Source organism: Ambystoma mexicanum, chromosome 1p (genome assembly GCF_040938575.1).
Source record: "Ambystoma mexicanum isolate Mex_15411 chromosome 1p, UKY_AmexF1_1, whole genome shotgun sequence".
NCBI classification, from domain to species: Eukaryota; Metazoa; Chordata; class Amphibia; order Caudata; family Ambystomatidae; genus Ambystoma; species Ambystoma mexicanum.
The window spans coordinates 557,180,503-557,208,413 of NC_090921.1; the positions used below are offsets into that span (position 1 = coordinate 557,180,503).

General features: G+C 48.2%; 1 protein-coding gene across 1 annotated transcript in view; it reads right to left on the reverse strand.

The window, feature by feature from the left end:
- The window catches only part of REXO1 (RNA exonuclease 1 homolog), a 1,041,135-nt gene that overhangs the window by 721,891 nt on the left and 291,333 nt on the right, over positions 1-27,911 (reverse strand). Inside the window, exon 4 of the mRNA XM_069649491.1 lies at positions 19,454-19,703. Within this exon, the coding sequence (XP_069505592.1) occupies positions 19,454-19,703 (250 nt within the window). The remainder of the gene's footprint in view (positions 1-19,453; positions 19,704-27,911) is intronic.

The window sequence follows — 27,911 nt, forward strand, 5'->3', positions numbered from 1 at the left end:
CGTCCACAGGAATAACACGAACCACTGCCTCTCCCTCCCGTTGCATGTATGATCATTGCTCTTTTGGCACAAATGCCCGGAGTGGCATACACCACTCCTTGGTCAGTAAAGGAGATGGTCATTCAATTTGCTTAACAGGTCTCACCCCAACAAATTTATCAGGAACTTTCAGAATACAACAGGGATGCACGTACCACTTTTTCTCCTATTTTGATATCCACTTCTTTTGTGAAGGGAACTGTGGAGACAGCCCCAGCGAAGTCCTGTGTGTCAAGAGTTTCACCTGATGTTTCCCTCACTGATGCATGGTTTAGTGGCACCTGTGTCAACCATGAAGATGAATTGCTTGTTATCTATCTCAACGATCACCAAGGGTTCCTCGCCATGGTGGACTATCATGGACAGGACTCGGCATGCAAGAGCTCTCTGTGGTCTGTCCTCGTCAGGGTATGTGTTGGTGCCAGGGAACTTGAAAGGGTTATTCCCCACCACACGTTTTCCCTGGTGGGTACGACGGTGCTGATCGGCACTGCATCGTTCATTAGGTCACTTCTGCACATGGTGTTGTGCTAGGGCATCAGTGGTTGTGACATTTGAGGATTCTGTACTTGTGCACCATGGGGTTGTGGAGGCGGTTGAGTGTAGGCATAATGTATCTCAGGGTATGGAGGTTGGCCTCAGGAGTTGTTCCTGTAATTGGGGATGGGGCTGTGGGCAATCTTTGCTATATGGATTGCTTCCCACCCCCTGCCTGTTCCAACACTCTCTTGCTAAAAGCTCCCACTTCCCACAGTTCCAGTATTTCAGGGGTCCCACATCTACTCCCTGCGGTCCCATACCCACAAATACACCTCTTCCCCCTCAAAATCTTCCCCTCCCACGTTGTTGACACTGTGGGTAGGGTTACTGAAGTCCACCTCCCCACTGTCATTGTCCTCTTCCTGGCAAAAACGCTGCTATTCTCACATCTGGAGGTGACTATGTCTGCTCTGGTACTATTTGCGCATTTGGTGACACCGCCCCTTCTACTGCTATTTTAGCTAGCATTTTCTGTATTAGTTTTGCTTGCTCAGCCTGCAGCTTTGGAGCAGTGTCCCTTTCTTGCTCTTTTATTCTCTTACAATGGTGTGCAAATATAATTTGTATCTCGGCCACGCTTTTGTCTCAATGCCCACTATTTTGTCGAGCGCCTTCTGAAGTTGCTTAGGTAAACCCATTTTAATAATGAAATCAAAAAGAGGAAATGACCGGTGCCACTGGTCCCCCCCCCGTCTCCGCACGCCACATCTCCTGAAACTTAATAATGTATTGCACAGGGTCTTCATCGTCCCCCATGGTATACTGCATAATCGACTGTAGGTCTGGCGTGTCTGGGTACGTTCTCCGCAGCGCGTACCACACCTGTGCTTGGATATTGTTAAAGGGCGCGCCATCATGTGCATCATCCTCCAACGTTACTCCCGGGTACCGTGCTTTAACCCACACGTCTCCAGCCTGATCCCCACAATCGCAACAAGTAGGCTTATTATATCCACCACGGCCAAACGGATCCTGCCGTCTGCTTCTCAAAAGCATAAATCCACTTCCCAGCTCTGCCAGTAAGTGGCGGGATCAGCTTAATTAAGTTATTCTTATCCATTTGCGCCCATGGCACATAGTGCGTTCTGCCTAGACCTTTATGCAGCAACAGCACCTTGGTGCCGGTACTCCTCCCTTCCTTACGTCCACCACTTCTTTTTTTCCTTGCTACTGCCACCCAGCCAAACCGATTTAATAACCTATTTCAGAGGTATTCTTCCTCTCCTCTCCTCTCCTTCCCCCAGAAGCTCACCGTCTCCAGAGCCCTGGTTCTCTCCAAGCTGGACTATTGCAACAGATCTAAAACTGCCCGACTCCGTCCTCTGCAACTTAATAAAGCAGGACTGCGACACTTGTCCTTGGCCTCAAGCCCAGGGATCGTAGCTGTCCAAGACTGAAATCTCTGCACTGGCTCCCAGTGGCTCCAAAGATTAAGTTCAAAACCCTCTGCATTATCCACAAGGCCTTCTGAGGCCTGGGACATCATTACCTTCAACTCTCTCTTCCTAAATACCTTCCTTCTCGGGCTCTTTGCTTATCTGCCTCCAACTCCCTCAGGGTTAGCCGCTTCTCCAAGCAACAAGTTGGTGGTCGATCTCTCTCCTCGCTGGGGCTTCCCTCTGGAACAGCCTTCCTGCCTCCCTGAAACTCGAGGAGAACCATCTCCGGATCCGGAAACACCTCAAAACCTTCCTCTTTGCTTCTGCTTTCTCTGCCTCTCTCCCCTGCTGAAATTCCCTGCCGATTCTGCACCGGTTACCTGGCCACCCTTTCTGATCTTGGGGCCAGGTCCCACCTTTTGCTCACCTGCCCTGCCTCCCTGCACTTGGTGACTGGTTCTGAAATCCCTTCAGTCCCCTTACCAGCACTTATGTCTGCTCTTACCTTGCACTTGCCACCATCAGGCCGTTTTATTTATCATATTTATTCTTCTTTCCCATGTACTGCACTGCACTTTCCCCTTTCCCTTCCCCTTGCACTTTTCCCTTTCTCCCTACCCTTGCGCGATCAGAATGACACCTGGCCTAGTAGGATCGTTGTCCGTCTTCCACTGTTTTCCCCTCCCTTGCCTCGTTGCGTCTTGAAACACTTGTGTATAGGTGCGTTAGAAATGCCATATCATAACTGTGGTCCCCACAAGCTCCCCACCCAGAGTGTGACCTCCGGCGCCTGCTGCGCATCCCCTTCTTCATCCTTAATCTCATCCACGGTATCCCATTCGTCTTCCCTTAATTATCGATCTGCATCCCAGTTAGACCTCACTGTCCCGTATTGTGCTCTTCTCGCTCGCCACCACCCACCACCTTTTCAATGTGGACATCCTTTATAGCTGTACTATCCAACTCGAACAAAATGTCTCCCGTCCTCCATTCATTCAACCCACTCCCCTCCCCTCCTTTCACACCCATTCCTGCGTGGCCCTCAGTCGGACCAACTCCACCCATGTAGCCTCTAGTTCTTTCTGAACATCATTATCCTGGGGCGGGATAGCACTTTGTGTTTATCTGTAGGGAGGCGGGCAGTAGCCTGGGTTGGCACATATGTTGGGTTTGTATACCCCGTTGCTGGGCTAGTGGGTGAAGTCCTGTATGTGAGAGCGCAGCCTCATTCTCCTGTGTTATGGGCACTGCATCTAGGGCGACCCCTTCAGTGTTTTGGATCCCCCCTTCTTCATGTCTTCCACATCCTCAATCATCTTCCACAGATCTAATATCGCCTTCCTCTTCTGAAGTAGTTTACCTTTATATTTAGCAGCTAAAACCGTGCTTGTGTGCTCTAATATCCTTCTATTCTAGGTGCACTGCTCTGGCCAGGAGCAGGGCACCCTCCTTGTGTCTCCACCACCCATCGTTTGTGATACTTCTCTATCTCGTCTCACACCAACCTTTACAATTATGTGCTGCAAACATTTATCACCAAAGTCGCTACCAGTCCACCGTCCCCACCTCCCCGTGTCAGCATTCCTGTTCTTCCCCTCCACAAAGACACTATCACACTACGCACTTTGAAAAACAAGCTATCAACACCGGCCCACCTCTAGCCTCCACCTTTTACGCACAAAATTATAGCTCCTATTTGTTTTCCTCTTATCACCTTATCACAAAAAAAATCGCGCCATCATCTTCCCTCACTCAGAAAGATTTGCACACTCCTGTTTTTCCTCCATATAATCCTCTTATCAATATAAATAACAATAAAAAACTGAATTTTGCCACATGGCCTTACCACACTCCCCCACACACTAGACCCTTCGTCGTTATCCTTTGCAAGGGGGTACTCCGTCTGGGTGTTCACCCAAGCTCCTCTGCCACTGGGTCCCAATAACAGCCTGCACTCTCCGACAAGTTGTGTCTCGCTCCAAAGAGCAGGCAGGAATTCTGTGAAAGCGACTCCTGCACACCTCTGCGGGTTGCGCTTAGACTGGTCGCTGCAGGGGGGCGTGGCACCTTCAGAGAAGCGGCCTGGAAGCCTCCGTCGTCGCGGCGGTTGCTGGTATCACATCGTGGTCACCAAATCTAGAAATGCCCCTGGACGCTCACACCAGGAAAAAAATGCAACCTGATGGGGCTAAAACAAACTCCTGACGAAGGATGGAAGCACGCAATGCGTAGAGCTCTAATCCAACTCTTGATAACTTTCAGTTTTGATTAAAACTTTGGTGTATTTTAAACTTCTGTTTCCTGCAACTCTTTTCTTAAAATGTCACTTACATTTTGTAGAAGTCTTCCTCGTGCGAGGGTTGTTCCACTCTCCCCTCGTTTGTGTGACATATACAACGGCAGATTTATCACATCAGTCGTACATAAGTGTGCACCCTTATTCAACCTTGTACTAATTTAATGTTCTACGTTTTCAAGAGTTCTACTCAAACCAATCATTGTGTGACCCTTTATTTGCACGTCAAAGGTGTATGCAAGCCAATGCACGTGAACATTATTTTTGGAGAGAAAGCTTTTGCTGTGATTAGTCGATCTGTCAAATCTGCCAATTAAGTAGCATAGGGGCCAAATCACAATCCTGCTTTAGCCCACAAGCTGTATTTATACTGGATGCGAAATTGCCTGTACTGTTGAGTCAAATCCGAATTGTGGCATCACAAAAAGGTCCTTGATTAATATTAGCATTCCTGCGGGTATACCCCACGTTTCTAGTTTAGATGTATTCTGTATACCCTGTCCAAAGCTGCTACATTAGTCTAGTTGCCTCTACTCCACTTTCAGCCATTTTCATCGCCCATTTTCATCTCATGTTCTTCTCCCTGTGTCAACTGCTGTTGTGTTTTGGGCCTCAGTTCACTGAGCTTCCGCCTCCCATCATGAGGCCCATTAGTCGGAACCTTTTTTCCTTCACTCCCTAATCTAAAGAGGGAGCGGCGCCAAGCATCAATCCTGCAATTCCTTTCTTGCCGCTTCCTTCCGCATTGTGTCTTTATTTACTCCAGCGCCTTCTTTGGTATAGTTACTGTTGGATGTTGCCAGTAATCTCTACCTCACCGCTATACTCTTAGACCCCTTTTGTCACCTCCGGCAGATTCCAGAGCTTCACGGACTAGTATGAGCCATCAGTTCCACTTCGGAGGATCGCATTGTTTTGACCTGGGTCTCCTGTTTATGATGAGTCTTTACTCCAGCGTCTTCTTCGCTCCAATTACCCCCACTTGTTGACGGACGCCACTCTCTTGATCACCGTAGAAAACACTGCTTCAATTTTCCACAGTGCTGGGGCCTGCCAGTTGCACCGCCTGTCCCATTCAAAGCTTGCATGATCCCGTCTGGTTCGACATAACTGATCCACTTCCGGGGTGTCATGGATTACAGCTGGACAAGTTTGAGGGGTGCGGGGGGATGGGGGGGTATCTAGAGGCTTCTTAGTGATATCTCAGCCACACAATGGGGACCAGAGGCGAGGGGGATGCCTTTAAAGCAGAGGGAGGGAACAGAGCTCCTCTAAAGGTCAGCTGTCTTTCACTCGCCCCCTGGTGGTGTATTCTGTTGTGCTGTCGGTAGGTATTAATTGTACCTCCCTGCCAGCCTTCTCCACTCCTGAAGCAAAGCCCGACTGCTCCCGGTACAGCCAGTGTAGTCTTTCTTTTTGGGTGACACTATACAACCATTAGGCTAGAGGTTTATACAGCTCTCACCAGAGGGTTGTGCAAAAATCTTCCCAACACCTTCTTAGCAGTAAGCAGTGAATTGTAACAAGGCAAACTGAATTCCCTGTTGCTAAATGGAATCCAGTCTATATTATGAAAGCAAAATGGAGCTAAGCTGGCACCTTGTTTATAGCCAGGCCTGCTTAAGGAAAGAGTTGCCGATGTAGGCTACTGGTACAGTCTAGGAGGGGAAAAGTTATTTACTGGTTATTCCTGTTCTCCAGCATGGGTCTTGCCTTGATTCACATGCTCATGAATATTCCCCATCATCAGGCTGGGAATCTTCTGTAAAAAAAGAAAGTAGTTTCGCTTCACACTGAAAACTGCTCGTCTCTTCAATAACCAATCATTGTCCTTTGAGTCATTCTGCCCCCAGCCAATGACACTCGTCTAAAGCGAAAAGTGGCAGTATGAACCAAGAACCACCATAGAGGTGAAGGAACACACTTACCCCTGGAACATACTCACCTCAAGCAAACAGGTAGTGTAGTACTGCTTGGCCGACCAGGGACTACTCCCTGGAATCCCTATCGATGCAGTAGAACCTCGTGAAGGTGTGGGTGGACCTCCATGTAGCAGCCCTGCAGCTGTCAAGCAGGGGAACTCCAGAGAGGAACACTGTTGTTGCTGCGATGGCTCTGGTGGAGTTGGCGCTCGGTCAGCCTGGAAGAGGTCTGTTGGCCAGACAATGACCGTGCAAGACGCACCCGGCGAGCCACCTGGATATGGAAGCCTTAAACTGGCTCTTCCCTTGTCCCACAGGTCCAAAATATAACAGTAGAGATGCCTTCCAAAATCCTTTGTGCTTACCACATAACACGTCACAGCTTGAGCAATGTCCAGCAAATGCAATGCCCTTTCAGGAGGGGCAGTGGGGTTCGGAAAGAAATCTGGCAGAACCAAAGGCTTGTTGAAATGAAACTCTGAAGGAACCTTCGACAAAAGGTGGGATGGGTCCGCAGCACCATCTTTGGAGTGGGGAAGGTCAATTATGGCTGCTTGCAGGACAGGCCATCGATCTCCCCGATCCACCTGGCCGGGGTGATGGCCACTAGGAAAGCAGTCTTTCATGAAAGAAACTTCAGAGGGGCCTGATGCATCGGTTCAAATTGAGGCTCCATGAGCTTAGTCAAAACTATGCTGAGCTCCCAAGCAGGGCAGGAACCTTCACCAGTGGAAAAGTCCAGATGAGGCCTTTGAGGAACTCCTTTACAAGCCTGTGCGACCACAGGGAGGGCTTGCCCGGTGTATTGGGATATGGCAGCTAGATGAACTTTGAGGGAGGCGTGAGCCAGGCCAGCCTTGGCCAGCGAAAGCAGGTACGGGAGGAGCTGCAGAGCCGTTACCAGCAGAGGCGTAATCTTCCGGGTCCCGCACCACACTATGAGGCGCTTCCATTTTTGTCCTTAATAAAGGCAAGTTAGAGGAAGCTCTGGTCTTGGCAAGGATCTTCTTGCACTCCAGCGGCAGGGAATAGTGCCCAAACTCTAGGGCAGCAAGAGCTAGGCTGTGAGGCTCAGCGACACTGGGTTGTGGTGCAGTATTGTTCCATTTTCTCTGGAGGGAAGGTCCAGAAGCAAAGGTAGACGAATGGACGGAGCCACTAATCGATGGAGCAGGTCCGGGTACCAGATCTGCCTCGGCCATGCCAGCATAGTGAGGATCATTCTTCAATGGCAACGTCTGAGTGTGTTGATCATACGTAGCAGGAGCGGAATTGGAGGAGAGGCATACAGGTAGAGCCCCGTCCCACAGGAACGATAAGGCGCCCCCCCTAGATCCCTCATCTGAGGGTACCTGCTGGCAAACCTCCAACTCTTAGAGTTGGCAGCTGTCACAAAGAAGTCGATCTGGGGAAGACCCCACCTGCTGAAGAGTTGAGACACCTGTGCCTGTTCAAGGTCCCACTCATGGCAGGAACACAGCTCCCTGCTGAGCGAGTTCTTGATGCCTGCCAGGTAAAAGGGAACAAGAAACATGTCCTGTAGAAAGGCTCAGTGCCACACGGACTGGGCTTCCAAGGAGAGAGCGGGGATATGCGTCATGCCCTTTATCTGGATATCGAACATGGTGGCGGTGGTATCCATGAAGACCCGCACCCCCTTCCCATGTAGCTGAGGCTGGAAGGACTTTAGGGCCCAGAACAACACCCTGATCTGCAGGACACAGTACAGTGAAATCCAAAAGGGGGCTCCTTGAGTGAGATGCAGACGCAACGCCCACCACTGCAGAGCCTGCAAGAATGCCCAATTGAGGGCGATCTTGTCCATCCAACTGCGTGTTACCTGCTGCCACCTGGCATCTAAAACCTCCTGGAGCCCGCATCTGCAAAATGGGACCAGATGAATGCAGGAAGACATTATCCCCAGCAGAGACTTGATGGACCGAACTGCTGCGAAGGACACTGCTGACAGCCACTGAAGTTGTCCCTAGAATGGCATTCTCCCTCTCTTCTGAGGGTGTTACCAGACATGCGACCGTGTTTGGACAGGTGCCCAGGAAGAGAGCATTTGGTCATGGCTCCACGCAGGACTTCGGATAGTTGATGGAAAATCCCAGCAAAGTCAGGAGTATGGTCTCTGCCATGTGCTGGGTCGGCAGCATGTGAGAGCAGGAGCGAATGAGCCAGCTGTCCAGATAGGGGTAGACGTGTATCCCCTGGCGGTGTAGATGTGCAGCCACGGGGACAAGCATTTTGTGAATACAGAGGGGGCCGATTTCAGGCCAAAGGGCAGGGCCCTGAACTGGTAGTGCCATCCCTGAACCGCAAAACCAAGGAACTTGGAGCCCCGAAACGCAGGAACATTCACCGAAAACTATGTTTTTGATGAATGAGGATGTGAAAGTGTGTGTCCTGCAGGTGCAGAGTTGCCATAAAATCCCCATCCTCGAGCAGTCGAGCACATGCTGCAGAGTGACCATCCTGAACTTTTGGGATTTTAAGTACTTGTTGAGGCGGCTTAAGTCTAGGATCGGCCGCCACACGCAGGACTTCTTTCGTACCAGAAAGTATCTGGAGTACACTCCGGAGCCCCGGAGGTACTGAGGGACTGGCTCTATCACCCCTTTTCTTAACATGACATGAACCTCCTGTAGCAGGTAGGCCATGAGAAGTGCCTCCTGTAGCACGTCAGGAACACAAGGGCACCTGTGTTTAAATTCCAAGGCGTGCCCTCGCTTAAGAACATCCAGCACCCATTCGTCCGTGGTGATGGTTTTTCACTGTTCAACAAAGTTCGACAGCCAACCTCCCACTGAGGTGTAAAAGTGGGGGCTCAGGTTCACGGCCGGGTCAGGCCTGCTTGGGCGTCTTTGTCCTGGCCATTGGATGACACAGGCCCCCAATCCCATAGCCCTGGGAGTGGCCGCAGTGGGCTTGCTGGGTGGAGAAGTGGGTGGGCTGATGATGGGGCAGGGGGGGTTAGTGTACTCCTTGGAGGACCTGGAGACCCTTCCTCGTGAGGAACGAAAGGACAATCACCTTTGCTGCAGTTTCCCCAGAGAGTGTGCAATCTTGGTGTCAGACTTGGTAGCTTGGAGTGTTTCATCCACTGGCTTCCCAAATAAGTTGTCTCCATCAAAAGGCATGCCCACAACCTTACACTGCACGTCTGCCCAGAAGTTTGTGGCCTTCAGCCAACCCTGGCATCAAAGGGCCACACCATTGCTCATCTGGGGTGGGGGGAACCTAGAGTATGCTATATCCTGTGCCACTGAGATGGCATGATCCGACGCCACCTCACCCTCCTGGAATAGGGCCTTGACCACCTTAGCGTCTGGCAGGCCAATATCGGCCTGAGGTTGTACCAAAGCTCCCCGTCTTAACATGACAGGATGGCGAGGGCATTGGCCGCCTTGACTGTGGAAGCTGCGGTTTGGAGGATGCGCTTGCCCACTGCATCCAACTTCTTGCCCTCCTAGTCCAGGGGCACCATGGAGGAGGAGGGTTTGATGAGCGCTTCCTGGCGTCAGAGTCCGGATAAGGCTGCGTCCTGAGACACCTGGGACTTGAGACAGACCATGTGCATTTCTTCTCCAGTCCCTCTCTCTGTCTCTTGGAGAGCATGGTACATATCTTCGTAAGGGCCAATCCTTCCGCCTAGATGTAGTCCAACAGTGGAACTGGCAAGACCGTCTTCCTCAACGACTCATGTCGCTGAAAGAGAAACCCCTCCCACTCTGGCACCAGATGCAAGCGCGCTGTACAGTAAGTAAGCAGGAGGCCATCAGACCCTGAATGTACTGAACCACCATGCTGAGGTGTTTGTGTTGGCCAGAAAGTGCCCCACCGCCTTGCGGAGGGACAGAAGCCTCTCAGACATAGGAAACACATGCTGAACGGTAGTGTTCCAATGCACACCTAGGAAGACCAGATCCTGAGAGGGGCACAACAGTGACTTCCTCTGGTTGAGGGAGTATCCCAGCTGATAAATGAGATCTGCCATCTCTGGCAGGAGTGCACCACCCCTTTGGGCGACCCCGCCTTCACCAGCCAGTCATCCAAACAAGGGTACAGATGATGGCCTTCTCTTCCAATCAAAGAAGACCCGCCACTGCATTCATCAACTTCGTGAAGACACAAGGAGCCGAGTTCAGGCCGAAGGGCAGCACCCTTTACTGAAAGTGGTACGATGATCATGAACCACAGAAACTTCCAATGCGGTTGGTAGATAGGAACGTGCAGTTACACATCCTTCAGGTGCAGGCAACACATCCAGACCCCTGCACACAGACTCAGCTATGTGCGTGGGAGCAATCTTGAAGCGTCCCAGCGGTAAAGACGGATTTAGAAATGACAGGTCCATGACAATCCTGAGGCCAGCCTAGTAGTTGTTGGGTACAGCAAAAAGTCCTCGAATAGTACCCGGAGCCCCCGTCTACAAGAGGAACCTGTTCCATCGCCTGCATCTCCAAGAGAAAAAGAATCTCCTGTAAAACAGCTTTTGACCCAATCTGACAGAGGAGACGATGGTAGAGGCAAAGGAAGAAGAAGACTGAAGCCTGTGGAGAGTACGGATAGGAGCCACAGGCTGTTGAAAAGACGCTTCCAGGAGTCCTGGAACAGAGCCAAACTCACCCCCACAGGCGAGGTGTGTTCCTCGACCTTTACGTCACTGCTTCTTGGCGCCAGAGGCTGGGGGCAGGGCAGAGGAGGGGGGGGGGTCAGAAAAAAACATACAACGTCCTCTGCTGCCTCCTCCGCGTACCAGTCCCGGAACCCCTTGGAGCTGGAGAAGCTGCAGGCCTTGAACTAGGTCTTCCATGGGAGTGAGGAAAGGATTTATGAAATAGTTTTGTCAGGATGGCCAAGGACTTGGCTGTTTGAGTGGAGGTTCTCTTCTTTGTCAGCTCATCATCGCTTGACGAAGGAAAAAAGTCCATGCAGATACGTTCCTGCACGTCAGATGAAAACTTAGTGGTGTGCATCCACGCTCTCCTCCTCATCTCGACCCCAAGGCACAGCCCTCTGCTGGCTGTGTCGATGTGTGAGAACGAAGACCCCATGAGGTACTGAGCAACGGCCCGGGCATCCAACAGCCGGCCTGGAGGGAGACTTGCTTGTCCGAAGGGAGTTCAGGTGGAAATTCCCAGGCTCCCGCCATAGCTTCTGGTTAGCCGCGGCCAAGAGGGTATCTGTGTTGGCCTGCCACAGATGCAGTCCTGAGATGGAATAACATTGCTTTCCAAAGACTCAAGGACTTTGTCCTCCTTGGAGAACAGCCTTCTGGAGAGGGGTGCCAGTCCAGATCGTGGTGTGCTTCCACAGGACCTCTACTAGCACTTCCTACTCCTCGGATGCTTCCTCAGGCAGAGGGGACCCCAAGATCTCCACCAGGCCCTGAAAGCGGTCATGAAAGGGGTTAACGGATGCTGGGTGTTCATCATTCTGGGCATCATAGTTTTCATCGTCCCTCCCCCTTTTTCACAGAAAAGGGGGAATCCAGGCTCTGGGATACAGGTGCCAGCAGGGTCCCCCCCTGGGTACGGAGCAACAGATATGTCCAACGGCTGTTGAGGGGAATGCATTGGTGGAACAGGAGGTGGTGGAGGGGTCAAAACAACCGTCAGGGCATGGACCGGGGGGAGGGGGACCATCACTGGAACCGGCAGTGCTGGAGGAACCGGAGGCATACCCAGAGGTGGGGACTAGGAGCGCCACTTGCATGATGACCTCCACCATGTCCTTCAGGTGACCCTTCATCTTAGGGGAAAGCATGAAGAGGAAACATCCTCGCACGCAGCCAGGTGCCTAAAGGCCCAGACCTCCGAGGCACTGGGCCTCGACTCCTGGTCAAAGCGCTGAGGCACCTGGTGCATGCAGCTGTAAGGCTGTGATGGGTAGATGTATCCCTGAGGAGACTAGAAGCCTACCCCGAAGGATCTGCTGCCGCTTCCAGAGCAATGGGGAAGCCCCTTCCATGGACGAAAGCATTGGCGGGTCCTGAGCCGGATCCAAGATGGCCGCAAGCCTGGCAGGCTCCACCACATGCATTTCCTCCTTTTTGAAGCCTTGCACCACGCCCTGGGTGGATGAGCGCGGAGGCCCGAGCCAAGAGAGCCCTCACACACTGGAGGATACCACTTGGGTCTTGCACCCGAAGCAGAGGCGTCAACCTCAGAAATCCATCTGGTAGGCTCTGAGCCCTCAGTCGGATGGCCGGTAGCCAAAATGCCCTTACTCACAGCCTCAGAGCTAGCCCCGGTAGGCTGGATGCCCCCTGTGCGAGTAGCAGCGTTGGATCGTGTTTAGGACAGACTCTTGGAGGTGGCACTCAATGACCTCTTAGCCCCTTTGATAGAAGAAGAGGACAAACTTGATCACCCTTCCGGCAGCCAAGATGGGCTCAGATCTATCCCCGGAACGTCACGGAAGAGCTCCCGGGCCCCTCAGCTTGGGAGCCGGTAGCCTTTGATTCCTTCCGCCTGCCAGAATGTGAATTTGGGGAACCCTGGATCCATGTAAACCCCGGGGGGAAGAAGCATGGAAGATCTTCAATGCCCTGTGACCGAGAGCGATGCAAGCCGAACATGCGTCCCAGCAGGGGTCGGGCCCCAAACACTCAAGACAGAGTGCAAGGGGATCCGAGGCTGGGAACGAGCAGTCACATGAGGCATATCTCATGAATCCTCCTGCGGCTGACATGTGCCGGGGGAGGCGAGGCACCGAAGGGAAGTTAAATAAGATTGAAAAAACTAACAGGAAGCAAGCGGCTGCACTCCGCACGGTAAACTAAATTTAAAGGGGAAGCTCAATTTCACTGCCAAAGGTTCTGGTACCATCCCCATGTTGGGGGACACCCACAAGGATGGAGGAAAGGGGATGGGACGTATGAGTAAGTGGTCTTACAGGATCTGAACCTTGACCGAGAGGTGCCGTATTATGACCTTGCCTGGGTTTTGCCAGACCTTAGTCTGGATAGTAAAGAAGAGGTTTGGGGAGGGGATTAGCCAATGGACAAATTCAGTAGGGTACAAACAGGGGGAACGAGGCAAGGTTATGTATTTGTGGTAGTAGGGATATGCGTTTAATGTAAAGTAAAATATTACTAGTAATCGGAAACAAAATTACTGGAATTTAATGTTCGGTTTAAAGCAAAGGCATTAAACAATAGCAATATCTAGACCAGACATATGCATGGTATTAGATGAAGTTGGTTTGTGCACAAGATTCGAAAAAAACGAACCCCTTTGGATACGAGGAAGCCAATCCTGGAACATGCAATCTTGCAAGATCAAGTTCCTAACAAAGCTCTGCTCTGTTTCTGTGACCGAGGCATTTAAATACCAGAATGAAGCAAACCGGGTATTACACCTCCCTTGTTTCTTTGTCTATTGCACCTGTCTTGACAAAAGACTATAAAGTTGTGACGTCTGCACAACTTGCTTGATAAAATCAACATATTTAATTCCAACAATAGAGCGAAGCACATGAGAACCAAGACCAGGAGCCATCAGAGCATAGAGAAACTTCAAACCATGCAACACTCCCATTTCCTGTTCATCTTTGTAGATCACCTGCATGGCACCGCCACGGAGATAAGCCTCCACCAGAATGATCTGCAACGTATCCCAGCTTTTGTGGACTTGCCATACTGCGACCACCAACTGCTTCTCAACCATGAAGATACCACACGCAGTTGTCCTGAGTACCACTAGAATTCTAGGAGCCACATAATCCCTTATCGGAGCCAAGCGCCAGTCAGAAACGGAAAAAGTTCCAGTCCACAAGGTATTGACCATGTGATCAAACCACATTGGGCACAGCTCTTCCGAGTGGACATGTCTAGTTCAAATCATGGCTGTACCGGATCCCAGACTGGGCACCAACGAGGCAGTGTCACAGAAGGAACAAAATGCAATCACGAGGATCCCAGAACTCAAGAACCATGTATACACTGTCTATAAGCTACATGATCAAGGCTCGGAATCAGAACCATCTTGCACCCAATGAAACTGCCTGAGTTACTAACCTGCTTCTTTCGGTAGACCTATCTCACAAACATACAGGAGTGTTACCCCCCCCCCATCCTCCCTCCCTCATCCCATAGGAAGGTTGAAGTACAGAGGCTCAGTAAGTTCTACAGCTGCCACAACCCTGCAGCTGACCAACAGTGGGCAGCAAAGGCTCCCACTGAAAGACAAGTGACTATCTTCAATTAATGACTTGGTCTGTAAATTGTATATTGACGTATCTTTAAGGGATAAGAAGTGTATACTTCATACCTCGGCTTTAACCTTACATTTATTGAAGGGATAACTGTACCCTGTATTGTGTTTCACTTCCTCCTGAGAGTTTAGTCTTGACTGATGGGCCACTGCTACCAATAGATAAGCAGAGGAACTCTAAGGGGCCCTCTCTGACCAATAATGGGTCCAAGCCAGACCCTAAACCTAAGGCCCAGAGAAATCTTTTAAAACCAAGTCTCCACAAACCTCCCAATATGGTGATGACAAACTAATCCACAGCTTTGGGGCTCAAAATACTTTTCACTGGCTTTTCATGAAACAACAATTCTGTTTAGGATTATAATTTAGGAAAATCTAAGTATCCTAAATGTCATTAAATGTCCTGCGACACAGCAAAGGCTACAATATATGTGTTATCGCTCTAACTCTAGAGGTTATTGGTCCCCGGTTTGGCCTGGCCAGATCCCAGCATAATTTAAGAATCTGCAACTCTAAGTTGTCAAGAGAACACCCGTTGATTGCATGCCCTGCATTAAATGCACTTAGATGCACCTATGGATACCACTGTTTACAAGCATTCCGGAATAGATTGATGACTGTACAAGTTTATTACTTCATAATTTCTTGCAAAAGCCATATGAAAAGCTGGTAGGCCTTAACTTGATTATACTTGCTACTGTCAGTAGGCAATATAAAAATATATTGTATACATCATTATTTTAATTGAAATGTGTATTTATTAATGTATTTTACATGAATCATGAAATCTTAGATGTTCTGTTTCTTTTCTATTCATGTACAGTATTGAATATGAATGCAACTTTCCTTGTGTTTGAAATTGTTCTCTTTTAATCTGTATTACTTTATGAAATATTAATAAAACAAAATCCAAATCCTTTAATATGTAGGTTCTTCACAAAGTAACAATCCTGTTGATATATAGTTGCATCAACCACAGACACCTACACTTGCAAACCAACCTGAGATGGCCAGGGCCCCAGCCAGAAACCACTCCTGTTCCCCACCCTTCGCACCATTTTAATATTCAATAAAATGGGTCAGGGTGGGGAGGGGTGCAGTTTCACACCCATAAATCATCTACTCTTTGCTAACAACTTCAACACCAGCACAACCAATCACAACAATCTATAAGGCCCTTGTTCAACCTAATTTTGCCACCTCTTGCTATCATCTGTACCTACAATTGTGCTACGTATGGAAACATAAAAACTAGGTAGTGTATTTAAAGCCTTCGGAACAAACACAATTTAAAAACAAATGAATATGTTCACTCAGATGAACCGTGCCTGTGGACACCCTCTACTGCTGTTCCCCGCAACAAGAAGGTTAAGTGTGAGGGTTCAGCTTCTCTAGCCTGGCCTGACCCTTTCTTTACTCTTCTTCATGACTATTCTGTAGTAGCCATTCAGACTTGCCTCAAAGACTTAAGCGACCTCAGGTTTATGGGGCAACTATGAATCTCATGATGGCTGCGAAGTCATCAGGAGGGCAGCACTGAAATAGTAAATACAGGATATTATTTTCGAAGGTTCCAGTTATTTGTGGTGAATACGTTTGAAGGAGCCATCTGGCAAGAAAGATCCAGTGACACCGGGATCCAAAATCCAAGGTAACAAAAGACAACTGGGTGGAATCACACAGTTATCGAGACACTCACACGCTGCTCTCTCCAAAGAGCTGCGATATTTATTCATGCTGTTATTGCATAAGCTGTCCAAATGTGGATATTTTGCAAATTGGCTGCTCCATAAAAAGTAGTTGAGTTCAAGATGTTTTGCATCATAAAGTGAGATTTAATAACAGAGCAATAGAGGCAAACAGCATCCTCATCAGTATGAGCTCATTGGCTGATGCATTTCAGAGAACACTCCATCTTCAGTGCTGAGCACTGATCAATTCAAACAAATATCATGCACAAACATATCAAAGTAGTAACCAATGGATACAGCAACATATATCGCAAAGAGTGTGATCGGAATAACTTCCTACATAAACTGAGTTTACACCAGCCTAGCCTAATAAGAAACCTACCATTCAGCCAAATGTTGCCGTGTAAAACACATAGTAAGTGATCCAGAAGACTACACCCGTGAACCCACTGAAATGGGGAAGAAATTAATTGCCCGTGGGTATAAAACAGCAGAAGTAGAAGCAGCAACCACCAAAATTGACCAAATTGAACAGAATACCGTACTTGCACAGAGGAAAGACTGCATGTTCACCACAACTTGTGTACGTATCTAAATTCTCCATTCAGAGTAACAGAATCAAAACGATCATTAAGAAAAACGGGAGGACCCTAACTTGTGATCTCAGGGTCGAACATCTTTTTAAGGAATTTCCAGTATTTGCATATCAGATGAGCAGAAATTTGAGAGACCAATTGGTCTCCACCAGACCATTCACCCAAGTACAAAGCACAACACATATTGACACATTTCCCTGCTTACATTGTTGCAACTGTGGAATTGTCACCAAAGGTAGTACCATTAACCACCCTTGTATAGGAGAAAAAATGTAATTGAAGAACTATGCCACTTGTGACACCTTACATATTATCTACTCTATCAAATGCCCCTGTGGACTATACTACATTTGCCCATCGAAACACTCATCTTAACTTCGGTGTAATGAACATAGGTCCTTTATCAGAAACCAAAATCCCAATTCAGCAGCAGCCAGACAAAGGATTGAAAAGAGGCATAACTTATCACAAATTAGATTCCAGGTTTTGGAAACTAACGAGATATAATCCACAGGAGAACATGGACAAAAGAATTGGACAGGAGGGAGAACTACTGGATCGACCGTCTTGGCACACTAATACACCAAATGGAATGAACAAAGAGATACATTATCTATGCTATATCTGACTTTGTTTGGATCACATATGCATACCATCAGGATGTTATGGACTGTCCACTCAGAGTTGATCATTCCTGTGTACTTCATTTGCACAACAGCATTGTATTTTTCAATTGGACTGGTATATCTTAATGTATTCTCGATTGCCCTTGTGTACTGCACAGGTTATGAAGAGCTGTGAAGATTTACACTCTTGATAATATGCACAACAGCATTGTATCCTTCAACTATTCTGGTACATCAGTATGAACTCTCGATTGTCCTTGTGTACTGCACATGTTATAAAGCACTGTGAAGGTTTATACTTACTGCCCTTTCTACCCCCCATTTTCTTTCTTGAACACTTCTTTTATGAAGGTCACTACCTACCTCATAGCAAGAGTACCTTTGATCACTATTTTTAATGGCGCTCTACGGCACGGATCGAGGTTTTTTCCGTTATGTTTTGATTTCCTTTTTACAATTTTTAGTAATGTGGTGCCTACAACTTTAATTTACAGTCATGACTTTGTCCTGCATCTCCTGGCCGGTTCTGTGTTCCCACAGAAGGTCGGGGACGCGAGGCGCCAGTGACGTTGCCACTCCCCCGGCAACGTGACATCACGACGCCTGCGGTTACCGGGACAACGCTAGTACACAACAAGATGACGCACACTCGCCATCTCTGCAGAACGTTTGCACCCGCTTCCAGCAGGTCAGTTGAATTTCAAATCTAACTTGCAACTGAGAACAATGCAAGCCTTCCCTTACACTTTTTCACCTGCATTTCTTATAGATTTCCATTCCTACATCATTTGTGTAGCGCACTAATAGCTATCAAGGTAATCCTTGTTATCCTGATCGTTCAGTACAAACATGCATTTATTTACATGCATTTAACGCACATAAATTACATTTATAGACAAAGGTCCCCAAGCTAAGGTACTGCTCATTTTATTATTTCTTTTTTTGTGTTTATTTTTGTTATGATTTAGACTGACTTTTCCTTAGACTGTACATAACATTTCCTGATATGCATGTTATGTCTTTTTCACTCCCTTTTTATTTCCATATCCAAAAAACTGCTATGGTATGTATGGACATGATTTTTTAATATTCCTGACTTTTGAAAATGGCTGCAAACTATATGTTCCTTTGTACACTCTATGTTTGTGCATGCTATTTATGTTTGAATTGATTAGTTCTCAGCCCTGAAAATGGGGTTTTTCTCGTAATGCATCGGCCAATGAGCCCAATTTGATGAGGATGCTGTTTGCCTCTATTTTTCCGTTATTAAATCTCATTTTATTATTCAAAACGTCTTGAACTCATAACTACATTTTACATTTGGATAGCTTATGCAGTAGCATACCCGGAATAGATATCGCAGCTCTATGGAGAGAGCAGTGTATGAGCGTCTGGACAACACTGTGGTTCCACACAATTCTCTTTTGTTCTCATGATGGCTGCCTCATTCCTTTGTGCCACTATGCCCTGGACTGAATTGTATGTGGACCTTTAAGTCAAGATCTGACTTTTTGTACTTTCCTGAGCATTTCATCAAGCCTTTCCTCTCACCATCTGATTTCTTCCAGGGATCCATGGGTTGACACCGGACATACATTTGTTCTGACATGACCACATGGAGTTGGTGTTTGAGGACCTCAAGGGCATCACTGGGCTTTTGACAGTTGCACCATCTTGCATTATGTCATGCTCTCGAGACACTGTCTAACAAAGAGGGTTGTCTGCTGTGCTTTTTAAAATGCACTGCTCTTCTATTTGTAATTATGCTCACTCTTGTTCGCCTTCCTTCTAGCATCAAGAAACATTCCAGGATGCACATGTGTGCTCTGTAAAGCAATACATCAATCAGGCCAAAATAAAGGACAAACATTTTTCATAGGTAATGGAAGGTAAAGACATGACTTTCAGCTGCACCAAAAGGACTGGTTGCAGATTCTTGAAAATTCATCGTCTTCTACAACTATGGTTGCTGAAGAGAATTCAGAAAAAGTCTGCTCATTAAGACTACATAATTAAGTCTTAAAGTCCATTCAAAACCTAGCAAATTTAATTACATCTCACTTTTAAAAGTATATTTAAACTTCACACCAAAATCAACATCCCAGGTTACTGGACATCTCAAAATAAGATGATTCAACATACCCGGTGACTGGGAGATTTTTGTTGCTATGGCTGGTGTTCCAATTTGTCCATGAGAGATTCTCTTCTTCTCGCCTGGTACAGTTAGTGGGGGTTTTTGAACTGTTAACAGAGTCACCTGCTGCTTTCCTGCTTTGAGCTGGGCCACAAGCTGTGCTGCCTGCTCCTGTGCTTGTCGTATTCTCTGATAACAGACCTCTTGGGCTGTTGGGCGACGGTAAGGACGAATCACTGGCTTGCTGGGAGTTTCTGCCTGAATTTAAATGAAAACATTTCTGAAAACCAATTTGGACCTCCCCATTTCAAATACAATAATGTCAGTGAATTACATTGCAGTTTAGTGAGATTTGAGTTTCAAGAGTTTCCCTCAACTACTGAATTATGTAACAAGGTTTCTTATTTGTGAAAATGGTTGGGCAGCCAGACATCAGTTATTCACATGCTTTGCATTTTACTACCATCCGCATTACCAATCGCGAATCACCCAAGAGTATTTGTGGATAAGGATAAAACAAGCCAAGTAAAGGGCACGACTAATCAGATGCCTTTATTACCCCCCTCACCTCAAAAAGCACACCCCAATGCGTCTTCAGAATACTTTGACCAGAGACTGTTTAGAATAGCTCCACTTTCATAACCATTTATACAGAGTATGAGAGGTCACATGCACATATTTAATTAATGTAGCAATAATTATGTCAAAACATGTAGATAATGTTTTGGTTTCAGTATGCGACTAAATGCTTAAACTGTTTTGAATGGAGCATAAGGTAGTATTCATCATGGAGATTAAAGAATACAGTTAACATTCTTAAAACTAATCATCACAGATCTTGCATTCCTCTATAGTCTACTGTTTAGTCCAGGATTAGGGTCATAAGGAATGCAAGATGCTTGCATAGGGCCAAACACCTTTCTCTCTCCAATGGTCTAGTCAGCCTACAAGGTAAACAGCATATAAGCTGCAGAGATCACATACTGCTTGACCTTGCTGTTAATATGCACATGTGTATCTAATACAGCAGTGTTTTGTGACAGCATGCCCCAAGCTCAAAGTTGCTGCGTGCATATATTGTTCAGTGAAGGGGACTGCAACCTTTGGCTCTCCAGATGTGATGGACTACAACTCCCATGTTCCCCCACCATTTACCATGATAGCTTCCGCTGATGTGAGCCATAGTTCAAAACATCTGGACAGCAGGCACTTGGTTTAGGAGGAAACTAGATAATCTGGGTGGTGGTTCCCTTACCCCGTGTACAGGTGGTGTGGTCAGTAAATGTTTCACTGCCAAGGCACAACTAGGCAAATATGCAATGCAGAATTCATCTATTTATAGTAATTTGCTTATTTGACAGCCCTATTGAACTGTGGCAAAAGAAACAAAGAGTTAGCTAGTTTACTTGGTAAGGTGCATTTCTTGAATCTGGCCTGGTGGACTGACTGCAGAGGGGCACTTTAGTTACAGTGAACTGGGGAACTAGAGATTATTCAAAACCCAATCAATGTAGCAATGGAGAGGAGTCAAGGCTATTCTAGGAAGAGCGCAAGTGTGGTCAGGGGACCCCAATGGGTCCACATAGTAAAGCACTCAATTCAAAATAGAAATGTTTATTCTAGACAAACACACTAAAAAATGAGGCTAGCAGGTTATATTATTGCATCAATACAAAATAAACATATGTGCATTCACTGTAGGTTCTTAAAATGTATTCTAATGATAAAGTAAATGAATATATTAAAGATGGAACCAATTCACAAGTGAATTTCCCCAACTTGAGCAGTCCAATACCCAAAAAGAATGGGTCCTGGTGCCCAAAGGTCACAGGAACCACAATACTTCCCCCTAGAACATATCTGCAGCAGGTAAGTTATTTGTGCTGATGATGGATTCAAGGACGATATTCAACAATGGTACTATGTGGTGTGGCTAGCTGCTGAGCAATGTGGACGTGAGTCCCTGAGGTTCCCGCAACTGCTGCATACATCCTGTTTAAACAGCCTGCTGTTCGTGGTAAAACTGCCTGAAAACGACCCTAATGAGAGCTGAACAACTGGTGTGAATATGGGTGAAGTTTAAAACGCTATGCTCAGCCTCGAGTCTGAATCCCAGCCATCAGAGCAACCAGCGGCGCAACAGGAAGACGACAAAATGGCCGCGAGGCATGAAATGAGCCTGCAGTGTTGAACGCAAGACGGCTCCGCAGAGGGGGCGGCCGAGGTGCGGTCTCCGTTCAACAGAAGGAAGCTGGTGACCCCTCAGTGCGCTGTGATGCAGAGGACTGCCGGGTCGCCCTGTGTCCATCGTGCAGTGATCCCACGCGGTGAAGAGGCCTCGCCTGGACGCAGTATGTGTGCCGCGGCCTGAAATCGGTGAACGCTGGGTGGACCGTGCCACCTACACACAGGAAGAAGCGGAAAGAGGACCACGGATTGCAACCTGTAAGCAGAGTCCCGACAGAGATGCTGGTATATATCGTAAAAGGAACCAGAGTGACATCTGGGTGGATGGGATTGAAAGCCGATCGAACTGAGGTGCTTTAACGGGCTACAGGGCTGCCGACTGTCCAGTGGAAATAGCTCTCGCACCTTGCAGGGGCCTCACCGACAACTACTACATGGGCGAAATTATAAGGCATCAAGACAAAGTTAGCAGATGTGCCTGCAATACGACCTGGGAGTGACCATAGCCCGCTCTGCCTGGCACTTCACTGAGAGGAGAGGACAGCAAATCCTTGCAGAGCCTACAACTTGTCTGTATGCTGCGGGGTGGGCTGGGAGCGTGAGGAGCCGGTCCTGCTGTGTAACCCCGAACTAGGGGAGAAACTATCTAAGGGAGCCAACGGAACATAGAATGTGCCACGCGCGCACTTTAGAGTGAGCTTGCGGCGGTCCCTGGGGTGGACCAATACCAGTTCCACCCACCTCCACAGCCGAAGCGCTAAGCGGCAGGGTTTTCAAACAAGTGGAACTACCGGCACCACAAGCTGTCGGGCGATTGTCGAAGACAGAGGAAATGCCACCCAAGGCGATTCGGACTGCTTGGCGCCAACTGTTGTGTTTGTGAGGGGGGACACTGCACCTGACACTTCACACAGTGATTTCCCTGCCCGGAGCCCACTTGTCTGGACGCTGGCCAAACAGCCAAACGGGCTGAAGCATTAAGTGGACTTGCAGGGCATTGCTAGGAACGAGCACTGAAGCGGGAGAACGGACGGACCAGGGTGAGCCGGCTGTGTGCAAGATTCCCCCGTCGTGACACGGCCCCAGGACACCTGAAGGGGCCCTGCTGGGGGAGGGGGGGAACCTGCAGCCCCCGCACACCAGCATCATTTGATCCGAGGCCCACATCGGGGAGTGTACTATATGCGCTTTGCCGTGTGGTGCTATAACTTAGATCATGCGGAGGGCATGGGGAGAGCACGGTGTCCGCGAGCCTCCACACCGCACAATCAGAAGATGGTGTAGCAGTGCAATGAAAACAAATGGCTGGTCAACCTAACTGAACAATACAAATCAATAGTCCCTCCGCTGCGTTGGAACCATACGACTTACACCAACAGAGAGACAGGTTGTGGCCTAGAGGAAGGACAGACAGTTAATCCCAACCGCCCAACCTGTCAGACATAGGCCCACCCGCTGTATCATTGTTACAATAAAGGGAAGGACCGGCGGAGATGGGCTCTCTGCCCAGCGAGAACTAGGATACCGACTACCAGAAACAAAGGAGTGTTTGAGAGCTTCCAGGCAGTGAATAACATCTCCACGCTTACACACAAGATATAGCGCCCAAAGCTGCTCATTCCAATGCGAATACCCGGGGTGAGGTCACAGGGTGAACGATAAGAGGCCTCTCCCCGACTTACACGGACTCTGGCCTTGTTGGGCACCTAGAACGGGCTAAACCGAAAGGGACCAGATACTCACACAATGGGTACAAAGTGAGCACCAGCCACCAAGAGGGTGAACCCCCCCCCCCCCGCCCCATAACTGGAGTTTAGAATACCAAAACAGAGAGCCACTTGCAGATATCTGCACCCCACCCGCAACGTGCGACTATGAGCCATCGCATCCCGGCAGATTCTCACAATCCAAACAGGCACTGAAGGTGCACAACATGGTAAAGGCTAAAACCAAGAAGCAGCCTACTCGGAGCAGGATCGACCAGTATACAACATCAGTCAAACAATTCCAAGACGCACAAGACCAATCAGACACCATGGCTGAGGCAGAAAGCACATTATCCTTCAAAGACGTTATGGCTGCCATCGCGGATTCACGCGTCTCCATGGAACAGAAGATGAACGGCATCAGCATGGATGTCTCGCTCCTCCGGCACGATCTGCAGAACTAATGTCCCGCACTGGAGAGGCGGAACAATGTAGATCTAGGGCAGAAGATGGGCTACGAGAGCTACGACAATAACTGACTGGCGTGACGTCATGACTCAAAACGATGGAGGAAAGAGTGGAAGAGGATGAAGAAAGGTCGAGACGAAATAATGTTCGGATCCTGGGCCTGCCAGAAAAAGTGGAGGGACCGAGCATGGAACTGTCCCTGGAGCAATGGCTCACCGACATGTTTGAACCAAATTTGTTCTCCAAGTTTTTCTCGATAGAAAGGGCCCACCGCATCCCAACCGAACGCCCGGTGCCCGGCGTCGTGCTCCGTGATTGCAAAACTCCTGAATTATAGAACGAGATGTGTTGCTCCAGAAAGCACGCACTAAAGGCATGTTGACATATAATGGGTCCAAAATTGCTTTCTTCCCAGACTACACAAGGGAGGTGCAAAAGGCATGGCAGTCGTTCGGCCAGCTCAAGAGACAGTTGCAGACCCTGAAGGTGATATTTAGACTACTATTCCCAGCCCAACTTAAAATATACCATATGGGTTCGACAGTCCACTTCACAGACCCCAAAGAAGTGTAGACGTGGGCGGAGCAGCATATCGAGGAGGACTGGAGAACACTGCAGAACAATAGAAGCAGAAACCCCCAGGCTCTACCGGAACAGAATCTATCACCAATGCAACCACTGGTGCAGGACCGGGATCCGCCACCTTGAGAAGGTGTGGGGCAGCGGACAGGAGTGGAAGACCGAGACACACTGTTGGCCCCTTGACTAGGTGAAAAGAGCCGCACCTGAGATGAATATACGACACGCAACTATGCAACCATGAACAGACAACATTTAAGCGGCCTTTGGCGGATGAGGGAATAAACACCCCCACATCTGCCCTCCCCTGGAGTGAGCCCACTCTGGGGCCTGTTTGAGACATTTCATTGAAGAGTGGTTTAACTTCTTGACAGCTGGCGGTTTGGTTTTCTTTTGACTCCGCTGTCACTTGTTGTTCGGGGAACAGAAGCTTCAAGTTGGGTGGAGTATGGGGAGGAAGGTGAGAAAACCTATTTTTGTTTGAATGTACTTGTTTTGTCAGGCACGGATCCAAAAACCGCTTCACATGCATACCTCAAACAATGCAACATATCACAACAGGTTACTGTCCACCCATGAAACATGACGCAGCGATCACCCGCATGCACCCCTCACATAATGGCTCCACCTAAAAGCGAGGTCAGAACCCTGACATTTCTGACATGGAATGTCAACGGGCTAGGGAATAGTATCAAAAGACGCTTAGTCACACAGTTCCTGAACAAACACTCATCAGACATATTCCTCACTGAGACCCACCTGGCAGGCACAACCAGTACCCCATTCAAGCACACAAATTACTGCACTGCGATACACACTGTTTCACCATGGGCTCACGAGGAATGCTCATACTACTAAAAAGGCTTCCACTCACCCTCTCCAATGTGACACAGGAAACGGGGAGTAGATTTACATATGTTACAGGAATGCTATGCAACTGAACCCTTGCCTTGATAGCGGTATATTCACCTCCTTCGCTGATGACTGCACTGATAAACGATATTACACCAGTAATTGCTAACGACACGTCAGGCATGCTGATCCTAGGGGAAGACTTTAATGAAGTTATGGACGTAGAGTTGGAGCGCACACACTTAAGAGGGAGAAACCCTAGGATTCATACCAAACTCAATACCTTCACCACTGCATTGGGACTAAGGGACGTGTGGCGAGACCTACATCCTGACACATGAGAATATTCATACCTCTCTGGGGCCCATGCGTCCCTATCGAGACTGGACTACTTTTTTTTCTCCCAGCGACAGACATACACAAAGCAACTTCAGCAACGCTTCTCCTGAGAGGTATATCAGACCACTCCCCCCTACTGATGGAGCTTGCGACAACGAGGCCACTGCCTCCCCCATCGGGGCGCCTCAACAATTACTACCTAGGCTTCCCAGACCTCATAGAACACATACAAACAGCTACCAAATCATGTTTTGAACTAAACACTGGATCAGTGGAGAGCCCTGGGGTACTGTGGGAAGCATACAAGCCGGTACTCCGAGGAGAGATCCTCTCCTGGACTTCAGTGCATCAAAAGACACATCGGAAAGCAATGGAGGAAGCTGAGATGAGTGTTAAACACACGGAAGAGTCCCATCTTGCAGCTGACCGGCCGGACATGCATCTTTCACTTATACTAGCCCAAAAACCCCTACAAAACATAGCCTTAGACAATACCAAACAAGCACATGGAACTATGAGGACCAGAATCTATGAAACAGGCGATAAAGCGGGTAAAATGTTGGCGTGGCTAGAACATAGAGACAAGGGGCATAGCCAGGTCAGAGTAATTAAGCCAGATAACGCGGATCCATTATTAACTGACCGAGAAATTGCAGAGGGTTTCGCAACCTACCATTCTGAGCTGTACAGATATCCTAATACTCCCATCGGCACCTCAATACTAGATAGGATTACCCTCCCCGAGTGCTGAACAAAAAACCCTACTAAAAAAAAACATTACAGAGGAGGAGCTGGTATCGGCTATGTCGCAGCTCCAATCGGGGAAAACCCTGGGACCAAATGGCTTCCAGGTTGAGATTTGGAAGAAGATAGGAGCGAATGAGGTGGCCCCACACTTGCTAAACATGTACTTGCACTTGAAGGAACAAGGTCAGCTACATGCTGACCTTAGGAAAGCCACTATAATTTTAATAGCCAAAGCTGATAAACCCCCCAGACAAATGTAGCTCGTACAGACCAATATCCCTCATAAACAGTGAAAATCCTAACGAAAATACTAGCCAACCGATTGCAGCAAATCATAACACCAATACACCCTGACTAATGTGGTTTTATGCCGCGCAGAACCACACGCATGAATATATGCAGACTGCAACTGGCAATAGAAAGAACGCATGCCCTCCAGGACCCCATAGCGCTACTGGCAATAGATTTTGAAAAGGCCTTCAATTCAATATACTGGGAGGCACTATGGGAAATACTGCGTCAAATGAGTTTTGGCGAACAATACATGAGCTGGGTACAACTCCTTTACAACTCCCCCGAAGCTGACACTAGGGTAAATGGCTGGCCATCGAGGCCCTTCAAACTGGGGAAGGGGAAGAGACAGGGTTGTTCCCTGCCTGCAATGCTCTTTGCACTAGCAATAGAGCCCCTAGCTAAATTACTTATAGGCACACATACATCGAGTGGCTTACGATGGACAGCCGAATGGGAAGACAAGGTCTCCCTGTACGCAGATGACCTGCTAATATATATAAAAGACCCGGCCACCTCTTGTCCCATAGTGACATGTCTTCTAGAACAATATGGATCTTTCAGTGGTTTGAGGATGAATTGGTCCAAGTCTATACTATTCCCTAATAAAGGGATGAGAGATGTCATTCCGGAGAACTGCCCTTAACGCGTTGAGAGAAGCCACTTGATATTTAGGTATACAGATCACAAAAGGTTTAAACGAATATATGGTCAAAACCTTCACCCAATTGGGGAGAGATTCATGGGAGATGTACACCATTGGATCTCCTTGCCACTTACCCTCTTGGGGAGAGCAGCACTGTTCAAAATGATGGCCCTACCCAGTTTTTTTTTTTTAAATTTTTTTATTTTACACATCCTACAGAACGTTCCACTACACATCCCATTGGGTGTGTTTCACAGGATCAAATGCATACTACGGAAGCTTCTCTGCGGAGGTGGTCACCCAAAGATAGCGCTCCGTACACTCCAGCGGTCCATATGGGAGGGGAGTATTGGGTCGCCGCGCCTGCAGACCTACTACTGGGAGAGTCAGATGGCAGTAGTGGACACGTTACATGGTGACACATCGCTACCACATGTGAAAGCAGAGTTAGCTATGAGCCCGGGACCGTCCCCACTGAAATGTCTAACAAAAAATAAGTACTCTACCCCCACCATCCCCCAGAAAATGTGAGCTCAGACTACACTAATCTGGGCTGAGACCCATACATGTATCGGTTGGGACATGAAAATTACCCCAGTACAATCCTTATGGGGGAAATGGGAATCTCCCTGAGGTAAGCAAACTCCCTAG